Raw genomic sequence first — 15261 nt, forward strand, 5'->3', positions numbered from 1 at the left:
GTGCATACACGATGTACATAATGTGCTGATTAAGCTTTTAAGATAATCTGACACTAGCTGTCTTGTTCTCAGTGTAACCGAATCTCCTCCTTCTACAACATGCTATAATTGCAAGACCCAAAATGACTTTTAAGTTGTTCCTGTGCATGAATCTCTGTACACACAGTCCCCAGACAGCGGTTGATCACAAGCCCTCTCTAGCACGAAGCTGGGAGTTTAATGCCATGGTAACACAGAATAGACTATAATTAAACACTACTTCTCGATAACTGACGTGCTGTAGAGTCATTCTCAAATGTTTGTGCTAAAGACCATTTTTACTAATTAGGCATCCACATGTAATAAAGTCACGCTGCTTGAAAAAAGGGGAATATCATTCATTAGATTTTTTTTTTAATCAGGCAGACCTGATTAACAAACTGGCGTGACGTTTTAGGATAAAAGTGAGAAGAAAAAACTTCACTTGTTTTAAATATAGTGCTAAACAGGGTTTAAATGTTAGATTTTCCCTCCATGCAGCTCTGTTTCAGAATCATGAGTGTCCCAAAATGAAAAAAGGAGGAGGTTTTCTGCTTGAGAGCCAGCAATGATTGCAGCTGAAGGTGACTTTACACAATGCCAAGAAAAGCTTTTCGGTAAATGTTTACGTGACACATTTGACAGCCCTATTGTTGGTCAAATACTGCATCCTTTCTGTTGTTCGCTAGATTGAACAATCTTGCTCTTGCTGCCGTTTTCTTTCTGCTTTTCATTGGTTATAAAGGAATGAATTGTGGGTTTAGAGATAGATGATGGAGAGGAAAATGTTGGGAGAGAGAAAGGGAGGGAGATGCTATTGTGTTGCATCCTGTTTTGGTAATTCTATCCATCTGACCGTCCCAGGCCTGTCTGAAGGGAGCAAAGGACAAATCTAGAAATGACTAAACCCTGAGTTCAGTTTGTATTATTATTATTTTTTTGAAAAAGCATCTCTTGGCTCTAAATAAGCGGCTTCTTCATTTGTTTTTATTTTATTTAGTTCAGTATTTTGTTCTTGTACCTCTTTATTAACCAAACTTGTACTTTAGATCAATCATCATTAATTATACCAGTGAGTTTTAAACAACTGATACTATTGGTGAAAATTTAATTGCACGTGCATTTCACCCGCTTTATACCTTAATTCAATTATATCTATCTTCATGAACAGTTATTTAAATGTCCTAATGAAGTGTTAAGTTTTTCATTCTTTCATTCATTTTTTTTTTCAGCTTAGTCCCTTTATTAACCAGGGGTCACCACAGCAGAATGAACCAATTTATTGAGCATTTAAAAAAACATAATTTTACAGTTTATTTCTGGCAGCTTGGTTGCCGAAAGAAAAACGTAAAATAACAGCCGTTATATTACAGAAATGTACTGTAAAATAACAGAGGTTGAATTATAGAAATTTACTAGAAATTTTAATTTTAGGAAATATCTGTCATTTAATGTTCGTTATTTTACAATAAATTTCTGCAATTTAACAGCCATTATTTAAAAAAAAGTTTCGGCACCCAATATTTTGGAACAGTAAACATGTCAGGCTAAATATTTCTAATAAATAATTTTGTCTTTTTCATTCTTTCAATAACACAGATTTCTTTACAACAACAACAAAAAAAAAAAAACCTTAGATAAACTGTAGGAACAGTATAACAGAAATTTTTGCGGTTTTAAAAGCTTGACTTTTCCAAACCACAGTAATCCTTGAAACCAGTTATCATCCGATGCCTAATTGTGTAGTTAAGCAGGCTTATTTATCTTTCATTTCATTGATCTATATTTGTGAGCTAGCTAATTATTTTTTATTTAATCCCTGATTGAATCTAATCTGTAAAAATTAATCATTTAAAACTCAAATGTAAAATCTTATTTAAGAAGTATGTACTTTTCATTATGCACATTAGGTTGTGATGCTTAAATGTACATCTATTTTACTGGTTTGAACAAAAAGTTAAATGTGTCCATGTGAATATCCTTTTTTTAAATTCTGTGTATTATGATGTGATACTTAATTTCACTTGTATTTTAATTACTTTTTTTTTACACATCCCATAATTTCTAAATTATCAACCTCTTACCATAAACTACACACACACACACACACACACACACACACACATATATATATATATATATATATATATATATATATATATATATATATATATATATATATATATATATATATATATATATATATATCTTTATTTTTTAAAGAATGCCATAAAATATTTCAGATTCTAAGTTAATGATTCTTTTACAACAAAACCAAAGTCAATTTTGCAACTCTTTTCATGCTAACATTTACCTGTAGAATCACGAATTGGCATATAAATCTATCATCCATTTTCTTTCTCCTTTTTTTTTTTTTTTTGTTATAACATGAAAATAATTACAGCTACCGACCAGAATCATCATTCCAGTGTATTCCTGCTATGATGTTTTAGCAAAAGCAAATGCTCAATGTTTCCAAAAACGTCATTGAACCTACTGAAGTATGTGTTTTACAGCCAGAATTTAATTGCTATGCTTTTAATCCATTACTTCTATACTTTTTCAATGTGAAAGTGATACAACAGGAAAAGAGAAGAAAAGCATCTAACAGCACTGGAGGTCCTTTAGAATTACCTGTAATTGACATTGAGATTAGTGACATGTATATCATTCCACATTGCATAAGGCTGTTATTTAGACATTCCATGGCTTTGACTATAAATGTCAGATGCGTGCTGGAGCACAGTGGTGTCTGAAAGCTCAAAAAGGAATCGCACATTAGAGACACACAAACACACACATACCATCAGCTTGCAGAAACCAAGGAGACACAAGAGCTTTACACACAACCACCACTGAAAAAAGGTTAGTAGAGGTTGAACTTAAAATGTGTGGAGAGCAGATAGAGCTTATTGTGACCCAAGGGCACATCTTGCTGGGCAGCTGGAAAATGCTCTGACCTGTCTCTCGTAAGGGTCCGTGTAGCTCTTCAGCAAGTGACAGTGAGGGGATATCAGCTCATGGAAGCGTTTAAACCTTTGTATACTCCCCACTGTGGCCATATTCTCCACCACTTTCAGCCCTGTTGTTCATGCTAACGTAGTAAAGTCTGTCTTTCTGAAACAAGAGCAAAAATTGTTACTCTAAAGCATTTGACTAGTAAAGATGGATGACTATAAAATGACATTTGTTAACATTAAATTAATGCAGAGGTGTGAACTGTCAGCACCTGTAATAATCATTTAGAAATACATTTTTAAAATCACCATGAAATAAAAGCAGACAAAGAGATTGAAATATTAATAATATATGAGTTCATTTATCCATGCTCATCATAACTCTTAATCAAAGTAAACCAAGTCCTGTCTTACATTTCATCTGTGAGAAGCCATTTACTCCAATATATTCACGTGATGAGACAACATTAAGTTGGATAAGTTTCCTTAAGTTAATTAATAGTTAAAATTGGTATTCAACTGACGATATGAACACGGGCAATTTTACTGGAGGGATTAGACTGTTCACCAAGTGGTCATTATAGATTACACTGCAACAGTGAGTCATGTCTGTCACTATCTTCAACTGCCGTTAGCTTTAGTGGCAGTCTGTAATGTGTGTGTGTGTGTGTGTGTCCAAGCATGTTTTATTAGTAACTAATGATTTGCGCTTATGTGAGGGGTTTATGGTTATGGGTAAGTTAGGCTGTAGTAGACAGTATCACTAACAATGGAAATCTTTTGTAATGATTTCTCTAAGATAGAAAAACAAACCTAAGTATTTGCTAACAAGTGAACTTGTACATTGTACAATTACAGCTGTAAAAGTTGAATACTATTACCTTAACTTTTCAGATGAAATTCAATCTTCATTGCTGAATGGAGCATTGAAGTTACTTTATTCTTGTCTATTTGATAAATAGCCTATTATAAGACTTTGTTAACTAAAAGAATTGCTTGCTGGGTAAGCAGTCAACATGTATCTTAATTTATGATGGACACTGAAGTTAACAAGAACATCTACTCACTACTGAGTCATCTACTCTCCCTCAAGTTCCAATAGTATGATTGTCCAAGATGATCTCAGACAATCAAAGAATGTTGACAGTATTCACTTTCATTTGTTAATCTAAAGCAAATGATTTGTCTGTCAATCCCCTAAAACTCTACCTAAAATGAGGAATGGGATTTTTGGTAAATCTCAGTTTCAGTCAGAGATGATGGCAGCAGTGGATTCCAGGATGTGTTTGAAAGAATTGAAGAAGTGTGATGGTTGCTGGCTGCACAAGTCCTGCAAGAAATCACTTCAGTAATGAAAGAGCACTTCAACATTGCCTCTAGTAACAGGAGAACCACTCAGGTTATGACAGACTTCTAAGCACAACAACTACAGGCAGCATTCAAATGTTTGAGCCCCAAAATCAAACACAATCTGATGCTTTGCATAAACACAGGGCAAGCTTTAACTGTTTGTTACATTTTTTGTATTCTTTAATTCAATGCAATCATTTGTACTAAGCATTATGTAAAACCAATAGTTAGTTGTTCCAAATTGATGTATGTTTTTGTAGGTGTTAACTTTGTAATAAGGGTGGGGAACGTTTTACCAAACTAAATGAGGAAGGCAGACTATTCATTGAAACTGAAAGTCAGTGTCCGAAATGTAGACAAGTCAAGTGTGCACCAATGTCTATAAAGACACTGACCTTTCTGATGCATTGTCGGTTCTGAAAGTCATTGTTTTCCATTGACGCTGAATCAATTTGTTAATGTTGTTTAAAATATAGTTTCTGTCATTTATGGTTCATGTTGTGTATCTTCTGGTTGTGTTGATTTGAAGTGCAATATTCACAATATTGTTCATATCTAAAAATGTCTAGTCAATTAATTGAAGTGAAGATCCATACTTGCTTTTTGGCTGTCTGAAGAAATGGGATCTCTTTTAAAAACTGAATATAAGGTCAGTGAAGATACTTTTTCTGCTTTATAATGGTCACCTTCCTCACTGGCATGTGGCAACAATTCCTCAGAGTTTGTCCTAAGGCATCTACCCTCTGCCAAAACATTATGATGCCTTTGCCTGGAGTGATAAAAGTCAGATTGACAGTTCTTAATTTATTTTATTATAAAAGTGTGTATGTGTGTTTTTTTTTTTTTTTTTTTTAGTGTGCCAGGAATCTAGAGTTTATTCCAAGCTCATAAAGCGCTACCGATGCCAAGGTGACATAGCTGGCATGTGAAGCTGGAGGCACAGTATCTGACAAGGTTGTCCCCTATGTCCATCAATTCCTGCTCCACTAGCTGCTCAAGTGGTGTCTTGAGTGTATATTTAACCATGTTACTTATGTGTGGCCACATCTTTTCAGCTGTTTGGATCTGTGATTGTGAAAACAGAAGAACATTGAACTAATTGGTTACTGTTTAAACTGCTGATGTGAAAATATGATGTTTTTGAACAGAATGATCACCTTTTGTAGTAGTAATATCGACACAGATGTAAAAGAAACCTTTTTGATGCAAAATCCTTTAATTGACAGGACATATAAATAGATAGAAACAATTAATGTAAGTTGTTTTGAAAGTAGAGACTACAGAGTAGTTGTTAAAGCGGCTTACATACTCCACTGTAGCCTATTTGTTAAACACGCATACACACTTACATGACATCACACTTCATGGCATGGTTGTTGGATGGTGCTCAAAAGTCGGCCCACTCTTTCCTCACCATCTCATATCCTATTTGCTGACAGGCATCCTGTCATGAGCTTTCTGCCAAATGTTGGCCCTGTTTATTAGGACACACAAGAATTATATTTAATTAAAAGTATATCCACTACAGTACTATAATTAGATGCCAAATTAATTAAATATTAGCTTTACTTCCAGGTGGGGTTTGTACTCTACACTTTAGGGCATGTACAGGCAGTTGTGGCCTAGTGTTTATAGGTTACAGACTCGATTGCCAGTCCCAGCAGGAAATGAAAGTGGGGAGTATGAAAGAACCACACTCTCTCTTGTCTTCGGGACCCAACTGAGGTGCTCTTGAGCAAGGCACGTATCCGATAATTGCTCCCTGGGCACTGGAAGCAATAGCTGCTCTCACTTCCCACTCATAATGTGAATTTGGATGGGAAGCCGAAAACCAATTTCATGTAAACCATACTTCACAATTTTACTTTATCATGTTTGATGTTTTGATTACTACACTTATTATGATTAAACGAACAGAGAAAAATTTGCAAATATATCAGAAACGTATGTGGATTTAGAATCGAAAATCAATTTAGAATCGAAAATCGAGTTTTTGCAACAAATGGCCAGAGCAAGCCAGAGAAATGGTCTTGCCCAACAGAGTCTGGTTTCTCTCAAGGTTTTTTTTCCTTCACTTTGTCCATTGGTGAAGTTCGTTCCTCGCCACTGGCTTGCTTGGTTGGGACTTGTGGAGCTGCGCATCAATCGATTTGCTCTTTAGTGATTGGACTTTCAGCTGTAAAATTTAAATAACACTGAACTGAACTAAACCAAACTTCAAATCTGAAAACTAGATTGACAGTTTCAGTTTACTAGTACTTCTATTTTAAGCTGCTTTGACACAGTCTACATTGTAAAAGCACTATGAAATAAACATAAGTTGAACAAATATGGACTGATTTAATTCTGCCACGTGAAAAGGATATGAACTAAGATCCTGTCCACATGAACATGTATTTTCAAAACTGCAATTTTTTCTATGAAAAACACAGCGTCAGGTGCCTCAAACCGATACTTTCTGAAAACTCCAGAGAGGGTGAATATTGCCACTGGCTTGCTTGGTTTGGGACTTGTGGAGCTGCACAAACTGATGGAGTTGCTCTTCAGTGTTTTGACTTTCAGCAGTGAAATTAAACCACACTGAACTGAACTGAACTTCAACTCTAAAAACTGGACTGACACAGTTTCAATTTCAATGTACTAGAACTTCTATCTGCATTGTAAATGCGCTATAGAAATAAAGATGATTAATTTTCAGACACTCAGGGTACAGTGTGGTCATGTGGACACTATAACCAGAGTTTTCGCCAGATGATGTCAGCGTGTGTGCTTTTTTTTTTTCTTCTTACTGATTGGCCAACACGGCTGGGTCCCCACCAAACGTGGTAGATGCAAAATTCCACACATTTTGCAACAAACGTACATTCGTACATTTTAGTATGAATTAGCCACTAAACTGACAAATCGTAAAATAGTTGTAGGCCTTATGAGTCCTTATGAGCCTCACAGTGCTATTTTGGTTTTCATGTGAATATAAAATGAAACTATAAAACAAATGAATTATAAAATGAAAACAGGGAAAAGCCCTTTCATAAAAATACCCTTGTATGTGTGGACATGGCCTAACAAGGTTACTTAACTTCGCTAGTCACTAGGGAGACTCTTGAGGCCAGTCTAGTAAGAAATGGAGTTATCTTGTTAACAAAGATTCAGCGGCGAAACCACGTGTCACTTTGGGTGCACTCAAATTAGGTACAGTTGCCTTGAACCATGCCAAAGCGCGATTGTCCCCCATCCCCTCACCCTCTTTGCCTGCACTCACATTCCATTTGTACCTACCGGACCTGAGCACGCTTACATCGATGATCACTCTCGCTCAGTACAGTGTTGATTGCTTTAGTTATATCACTTTGTATTATTTTTAGTCGTTTGGGATGCAGTGACATGCAGTCAGACACTTTGCTGAACAGATCCACCATTTTTGATGCTCATAAATTATCTCAAGCTGCAGGTATTAGGAGGTTTGCTGAAGATGCAGCTGATGTGTACCGAGGGGTTTGTGTCTTTAATAAACTACAGCAGTTTGCGTTCATTGAACAGCAAGGATGATTAATAAATCCACATGAAACAGTCCCCTAGTAGAGACATTGCATCTTCAGTTTCGGGCTCAGGCATGCTTTCACACTACAAGCGTACTGCACTCTGGCACGCCTCTTCCAACCGGGCCAGGGCCGGCTAACTGAACTGCTGAACTTATTTAAGGCAGACCAGCCCTCTAGCATTGTTCTTCTTGTTCTCTCGAACCCATCATCACTCCCTCTATTTCCTCACTTCCTATTACCAATCCTATAAACCTCTCGGGGGGTCCAGTCACTCTACCAAAATATTACAGACATGGTGCCCCCACTCTGAGTCTCTGGGCATCATTGTTGGATGCCCTATCAAGCTATTTACCTGTCCACTGTTTATCCTCTTACTTTCCTTCCATGCTGGTAAATTACTAACACAGATCCTTCTTCCCCATTTCCATTACAGCCTTCCCTCTAAACTCCCATCCGGGTCATGGCCCCAGTGGAACTCCACCTGTCCTTCTCACCCATTCTGAATGGGATTCAAACTGCCAGTTGTAGCCTAAGTAAATTAAGCACACAGGCTCTAGTGTTGGTCACTAGTTTGCCTCTTGAGACCAGGGTAATGAGGATTATTCGTGCAACTCTTACTACTGTGGGTCATGGCACCAGTGTAACCTTCCCAGTTCTATTCATCCATTCTGAATGGGAGGCAAACCTACATGGAAGGCGGACATGCAAACAAGGACAAGAATCTTCAAACTGCTGGTTCACGTCCTGAAGAGTGAGGTTTACTCGCACAGCGTATACTAGCTGGCCTCTGATACACTTGTTTGGTTTACTTTTGAATAGAAAACGAGTTTTTGTCTGCATTTTGCAATCAGCAGTATTGCAGATAACAGGGTCATGCTAACTAGTGCGACCTTGACTTTCTGTTTCTTATGGGTTATGTGCATGTATGAGTACTCAATGCACAGTAGAAGCTAATGGATTTTGATGCCATTGAGTTTTTTTTTTAACTAAAAATAGTGGAGTGTTTAGGCTTTTTTCTTTCATTGCTGGAAACATTTGGAAGTACTTCTTTGGTAAAGGGTCAAGCTTTAGCTTGCTGGATCACAGAATAGAAGATACATTAAAACATCTCTCTCTCTCTCTCTGTCTTTCACACACACACACTCTCTCTCTCTCTCTCTCTCTCTTACTCTCTCTCTCTCTCTTTCTCCCTCTCTCTTCCTGACAGCAGTAACTGCTGAGGCACTAATACCCTCAGAACCTTGGAGCATGGCAGGGAATGCAGCTCGACACAGAGATGAGGTGGAGCTTTCTGTGAGGTAATGTGATTTGAGAAATTCACGGCTGCTCTTGGCACTCTGAATGACACACAGTCAGCCTGCAGGGATGAGTTTCACAGAGGCAGAGATGTGTTTTGTGCTGTGCTGAGTGGACTTGTCACAGGATTGTACCAACTCATGTTGAGCAGACCTGAAGACATCATGTATAAGAGGTATTTCATTTATCTTTTCTGTTCTGCATGCTTGGAATTCTGTTGGGTTTGAAAGTTTAGTTGACAGATTTTCCCATTAAATGATTTGTGATTGCATATTATGCCTTTACTTCACTGGACAAGGCTTGTATTGTATTTTATCTTAGTTTTCTGTTGTTTTTTTAATGATTAATTTAGTTTTAACAATTGATTGATGAAAATTGTGTTGCATTCAAAACTTGACTATGCCCAACAGACATTCAAAACTCTTCTGAATACTTTATATTATTATATTATATTATTATATTATTATTATTTTATTCACAATACTGTTTTTACCCTTTGAGAACAATTCACTTTTAATGGTAAATGATTTTAAGATGTTCTCTCCATAAAAAAGGGCATGATGTATGTGTTTAGCTTCAGGAAGCTTTCAGATTTGGAGTTTATTATGTTTTTTAGCTGCTCCATTTGCTTCAGTTATATGATAATAAAAGTAGCACAGAATAATTAAGTTTTATTGCCAACACTTTGTTAAAGCTGCTTTTGTTAAACGTTACATGTACATATTATAGCAATAAACGCATTATACATAACTACTTCCAATAACCCTAATCTTTACCCTGCAGCAAGTGCATGTTAATTACTATTACTCAGTAATTAAATGTGTAATTACACTGTTACAAGGACACTGTTAAATACATTTACCCCAGTATGAGTTAATGTTGCTTGTAGACTTTACAATAAGATCCAGTTTGAAATCTTTACATTAGTTTATACATAAGTTATAATGAACTAAACAGTAGCAGTGACTTTGCAGGATGTATTCATTTCTTAATGCAGCATGCACTCTCAGAAAAAAGGTGCAAAGTGTTACAAATAATGTTCATTAAGGAACAGTTTTGTACCTTTATAAAAACTGTACCTTATATGGTACAGAAAATACCTCTTATCATACTGTTCTGTATATTTTTATCACAATTGTTCTCATAAAAAAGGTACATAAGTATTGGAAAACTCCTTCTTTATTACAATATCTATGAAAATAAATATTACTGGAAAGACAAAGTGATTTTATGAGTTATTTCCTTATTTAAACATGAATCCTCATTTAAAAGTATTTGTTTAAAGAAACTTATAAGCATTCATTATTAAGTTCTATAATAGAATAATACAAACAACTTGTAAACCAAAACTAGGTATTGTAAACTAAACGTTTAAGGCATTTAATTAATGTTTGGTAAGCATTTTTGACGCTTAAGGAACACAGTGTCTTGTTACTGTAGTGGTCCCTTTCTGGATCAGATTTCTACCTTTGATGATGGTACCATATTGTATCTGCAGGTCAAATGTACTTTTTGGTTTCCCCATGGTGCAAATCATGTCCTTAAAGGTGCAAACTGCAGTGGTACAAATTTGTTTCTTTGTCTTAAGGTACAATTCTGTTCCATGTAAAGGTACTGCCCCAGTGACAAGGGATTGTACCTTCTTTGGTACAACATTGTACCATTTTTTTCTGAGAAACATTTAATTTATGTTTACCCAGATTAATACATTGATAAAATATTTGTCAATAGATTTAAATCTAACCAAAATGTTACCGTTTATCTTTTAACATTTCAATGTGGCTCAAATTGTGGTCTTTATTTCTATAGCACTATATGATAAAGATTGAATCAAAGCTGCTTAGGGCTGATCAATATATTGTTTTAGCATCAATATCACAATCACTCGCAATAGTCATATCGTGAGTATACGCAATATTAAGTCTGGAATTTCGCTAGTGTTTTTTGAGGCCTGTGACTGTGTGAGGGTTTTAAAAACGTTCAGGGCTAAGAAACTGTACTGTTTTTTTTTTGTAACTTTCCAAATTAAGAAACGATTAGTTTTATTGAATTGTTTATCAAATAAAGACTACGCAGTATTTTTTATTTTATTTTTTTACATTGGATCATTCAATTACTGTATACCTGAATACAGATTGACTCATTGGAATAAAACACTGTTTATTTAATTAGTATATTTTTCATTGTTGAATTTATCTATGATTGTAGATCGTTTCATATATTTCACTAATATGCACTCCCCTACCGAATCATCCCAATCAATCTAAAATGATAAAAAATTTTTCCCAAATAGAGATATTGAAGTCATCTAGTGAAATTGTTTTCCTATCACATTATATATTGCAGAATCAATATCTAGCAGCCCTAAAGCAGCTTTATGGTACTGTTTATTAGCAATATTATGTGCAAAATTTTGATTTTGAGTCTTTTCAGTTCAATATAGATGTCAGTGTTATAGGATGTAAATCAACTGTAGGGCAGCTCTGCAGACCCCAGATTGGCAGGGCAAGAACTTCAAAACCGCTGGAGTGAAAAGGAGAGAGAAAAAAACAGGCTCAGTCAGAGGCAGTTGCTTGCCTGGTGCAAAAGTACCCCCCAAATGTACATTATGTTATATTTGTCATCTTGGCACATCACAGCTCAGTTCTGCAATCAGATTTTATGTGCCAATCACCTTAGCTTGACAGTAAATTAAATTATTCTTTAGCCGCTGATGTTTTTATGTATTAAAAAAAAAAAAATTCAGTGTTACTACTAGCAATTTCGGGAGGAAATGTTAAAGCAGGTAACAGAACATTGCTTTTCTTGGAAGTAAAATAAGATTAGTTCATTTGTAAGTAGGCTACAGCCTTTCTGACCCAAATATCAGAAAAATAAACCACTTTCTTTTTTAGGTTTTCAGTATTTTAGAATAATACGCCCTATAAAACAAATGAGTTATTTGTTATTATTATTTTTATTATTATTATATTATTTATAGCTGGAATAATATTATTTCATTTTTCAAAATATGCTACAGCATGAAAAGAAATTAATGGAAAGAAATAAAAAGATAAGAAATAAAGATATCATGCAGCACCATTTAAAAGCCTAAGTGACTCAAAAAATAAACTTTGTTGGTATTTATTCATCCTCAGGACATAATATGCACATACAGTAGGTTAATTGTCATTCTTCGCTGAAACGTTAAAAATGATTTATATCTTTTAGCCATTTCTCTTGGTCATACATAAAATGGAAGTCGATGGTCGCAAATGTAAAAAATACATATACAGGCAAAACAAAATGAATCCAGGTATAACACTGTCACATATGGCATGTTTACCTGTTGAATATATTTTAGATTTACAGATTTTATGGATGGTCTACCTGCCATGCGTGCAGTGTGCAGTATAAATTAAGCAGCATGTCACACAAACACCCAAACATCACAACTCAAAGGTTGACCACCATACCTGACTGAGGAGTTACTTTTAAGGACTTTCCCTCCAAGAACTTCCATTACGTTACACTGGATTTATCTCTAGCTTATCACTGAACTTTGTATATGCACCGGTGAACTTATACACACTTGGACTTGCAGCACACTAGGACTATTAAAAACTGTTTTAGGGTATGTTTTAGACAAGCTATTTTAACAGCTAAAGTTTACTTCGGTTTTATTGAGATGTTCATTGTGTTTTTTGTAAATGCGCCTTATTTATTCACTATTATAATTGCTTGTCTTATTCTTTTTAAACAATTTTAACCTACCACAGTTATATCTGACCTCATTTTAAGTCTCGTTCAGGACTGTTTTGCAGAGGCTGTGGATTAAAGGTCATAATGTAGTAAGTTGTGTTTAGTTTTTATTGTACAAACCAATCGTTTCGCTCTATAAAACTTCATTGTATCATCAGGAGCCATGGGTTTTTATTTTGTTTTGCCTCTATATGTTTTTGACTTTGGAAATGCCACTATATATCTTCACTTGCATTTTATGAAGCACCAAGCTAAAAATCCTCTCTAATGTTCGGCTGAAGAAAACAATCAGCTATATTGTGTATTGTGATTGCAGAAAAGCAATTCAACATCATATTTTCAGTTTTGAAATGTCCCTTAAAAGTGTTAGTTCACCACAAAATAAGTATTATGTTCCTAACTACACTTATGCAAACTCAAATCTCTGAGTCCATTCATCTTTAGATCAGAAATTAAGATAATTTAGACCAAATTTAAGAGCTCCCTCATCCTCCATAAACAGCAAGGTTTTAGACTTCCCAGAAAGGTGTCAAAAATGTCCTCAAAACAGACCATATGTCTTCAGTGGTTTAATCAGAATATTATCAAGCTGTAAGAATACTTTTGTGTGTACATAAAACATGAATTTGTTTCTTCTCCTCAGTGTCAGAATATTCTTGGGTTCATAATGCTGTGCGTGTAGCTCTCAGTTGCTTGCTGATCTACTGTATTACCTAGGATTCTTCTGTCGTTTGTTTTAAAAAAAAAAATCAGGCATCCAAGGGGGTCACATTACTGCACAGTGCTCATGAACATGCACAATATACTGACACTAAGGAGAAGATACTGTCGAAAAAAGTTGTTTTGGATTCTCATGTGATTAACCTGTGCGTGTATGTGTGTGTAGTGTTCCTGATCAGTTGGAAGTGTGAGCTGCAGTGATATGAGTCTGTTGCTCTGCTTCAGTGAAAGCAGATTCTTTCTGCTGCCTTTGCTCTTGCTGTGTTGTGGGACTCTTTCTACCTGGACCAAGATCAGCAAACACCAAGGTTCCCACAAAGGGGCGCACAACCACTCCAATGACATTGTGCTGGCTGTCATACTCCCTCAACACAATACATCCTATCCCTGGGCATGGCCCCGTGTGGGCCCAGCACTGGACCGTGCCATTGCTCGTGTCAATGCCAACCCCAATCTGCTGCCCCGGCACCGTGTCCGCCATGTTTTTGCAAACAGCGAGGACAGGGATGGTATCTGCTCCGAGTCCATGGCCCCCCTCATGGCTGTAGATCTGAAGTTTGAACACAACCCATGGGCCTTTATAGGGCCTGGCTGTGATTACACCTCATCCCCTGTTGGGCTGTTCACTGCTCATTGGGGCCTCCCCATGATCACAGCTGGGGCCCCTGCTGTAGCTTTCTTGCAAATGGAGATTTACACCTCCATCACTAACACAGGCCCTACGCACAAGAAGCTGGGCGAGTACGCCCTTCACCTCTACAGACATTTCGGTTGGAACCAACACTCCCTGTTGATGTTCAGTGACACCAAAATGGGAGAACGAGCCTGCTATTTTGCCCTGGAGGGTCTTTACACAGAAATGCATGAGGAAAATATCACAACCATGGATCTTGTGTTCGAGGAGAACAAAGGACCTGTTAACTATTCAGAGCTCCTGCACAAAATCCAGGGTGATGGACGAGGTGAGTAGCTTGTTAATCTTCTTTCTTGGAACAGTCTGCATATCATTGTCCCGTTTTTAGGTTAATACGTGTCCAGAGCTTCTGAGATGTTCTTGATAAGGTTGTTTTAAAACCTGCTCAGCATTGTTTTACGTGCCGTTTCTATACCAACTGGCTACTATATATGAACCTGGGGTTAGAGGTCAAACTTGTAGATTCCAAATGAGGAAAAGACCTTTATCATAAGGAGCCCATTGTAGAGAAAGCTACAATACTGAATTTCAAGAGAACAGTTCGAGTCATACTAAAGCTAGGGCAACTCAGATTCCAAAATGCCTTTTTTCTGCAGAAAACAAAAATGGACATTTTAATGAACATTCATTAGGGCTTAACATAGTATGTTCAGTACACTCAAAAAAATGTTGGGTTGTCATAACCCAACAGTGGATCAAATATGGACAAACAATAGTTGGGTTAAAATAAACAGATTAAAAACCTATTGATATCAAGATCTCATTTACAAGGGTGACCTGGCCGAGAGGTCTGCAAAAACATGACTTATGGAAAAAAAATTGATAAATAAAAAATAAACATAATATAAATACAGTTTAGTTGTTAAGTTTAGTTTATTACAGTTTAGTTATACTACATTGCAATATGGTAAAAACACAAACATTGAAAAATGGTTGTTGTTTG

The 15261-nt window shown here is 36.1% G+C and overlaps 1 protein-coding gene and 1 long non-coding RNA gene across 2 annotated transcripts in view; one reads left to right on the forward strand and one right to left on the reverse strand.

Annotated features, from left to right (window-relative positions):
* Positions 1-2401: 2401 nt before the first annotated feature.
* On the reverse strand, positions 2402-12712 carry LOC141378213 (uncharacterized). Its single transcript, XR_012392153.1, has 4 exons — positions 12619-12712; positions 5675-5799; positions 5483-5538; positions 2402-5390 (listed from the first exon to the last, which is right to left on the reverse strand). It is a non-coding gene; the product is annotated as an uncharacterized lncRNA (long non-coding RNA).
* The window catches only part of npr1b (natriuretic peptide receptor 1b), an 87620-nt gene continuing 81461 nt past the window's right edge, over positions 9103-15261 (forward strand). The window contains exons 1-2 of the mRNA XM_009292394.5: positions 9103-9338; positions 13791-14586. Of these exons, the coding sequence (XP_009290669.2) occupies positions 13827-14586 (760 nt within the window). The 5' untranslated portion in view covers positions 9103-9338; positions 13791-13826. The remainder of the gene's footprint in view (positions 9339-13790; positions 14587-15261) is intronic.

Source organism: Danio rerio, chromosome 16, assembly GCF_049306965.1.
Source record: "Danio rerio strain Tuebingen ecotype United States chromosome 16, GRCz12tu, whole genome shotgun sequence".
NCBI classification, from domain to species: Eukaryota; Metazoa; Chordata; class Actinopteri; order Cypriniformes; family Danionidae; genus Danio; species Danio rerio.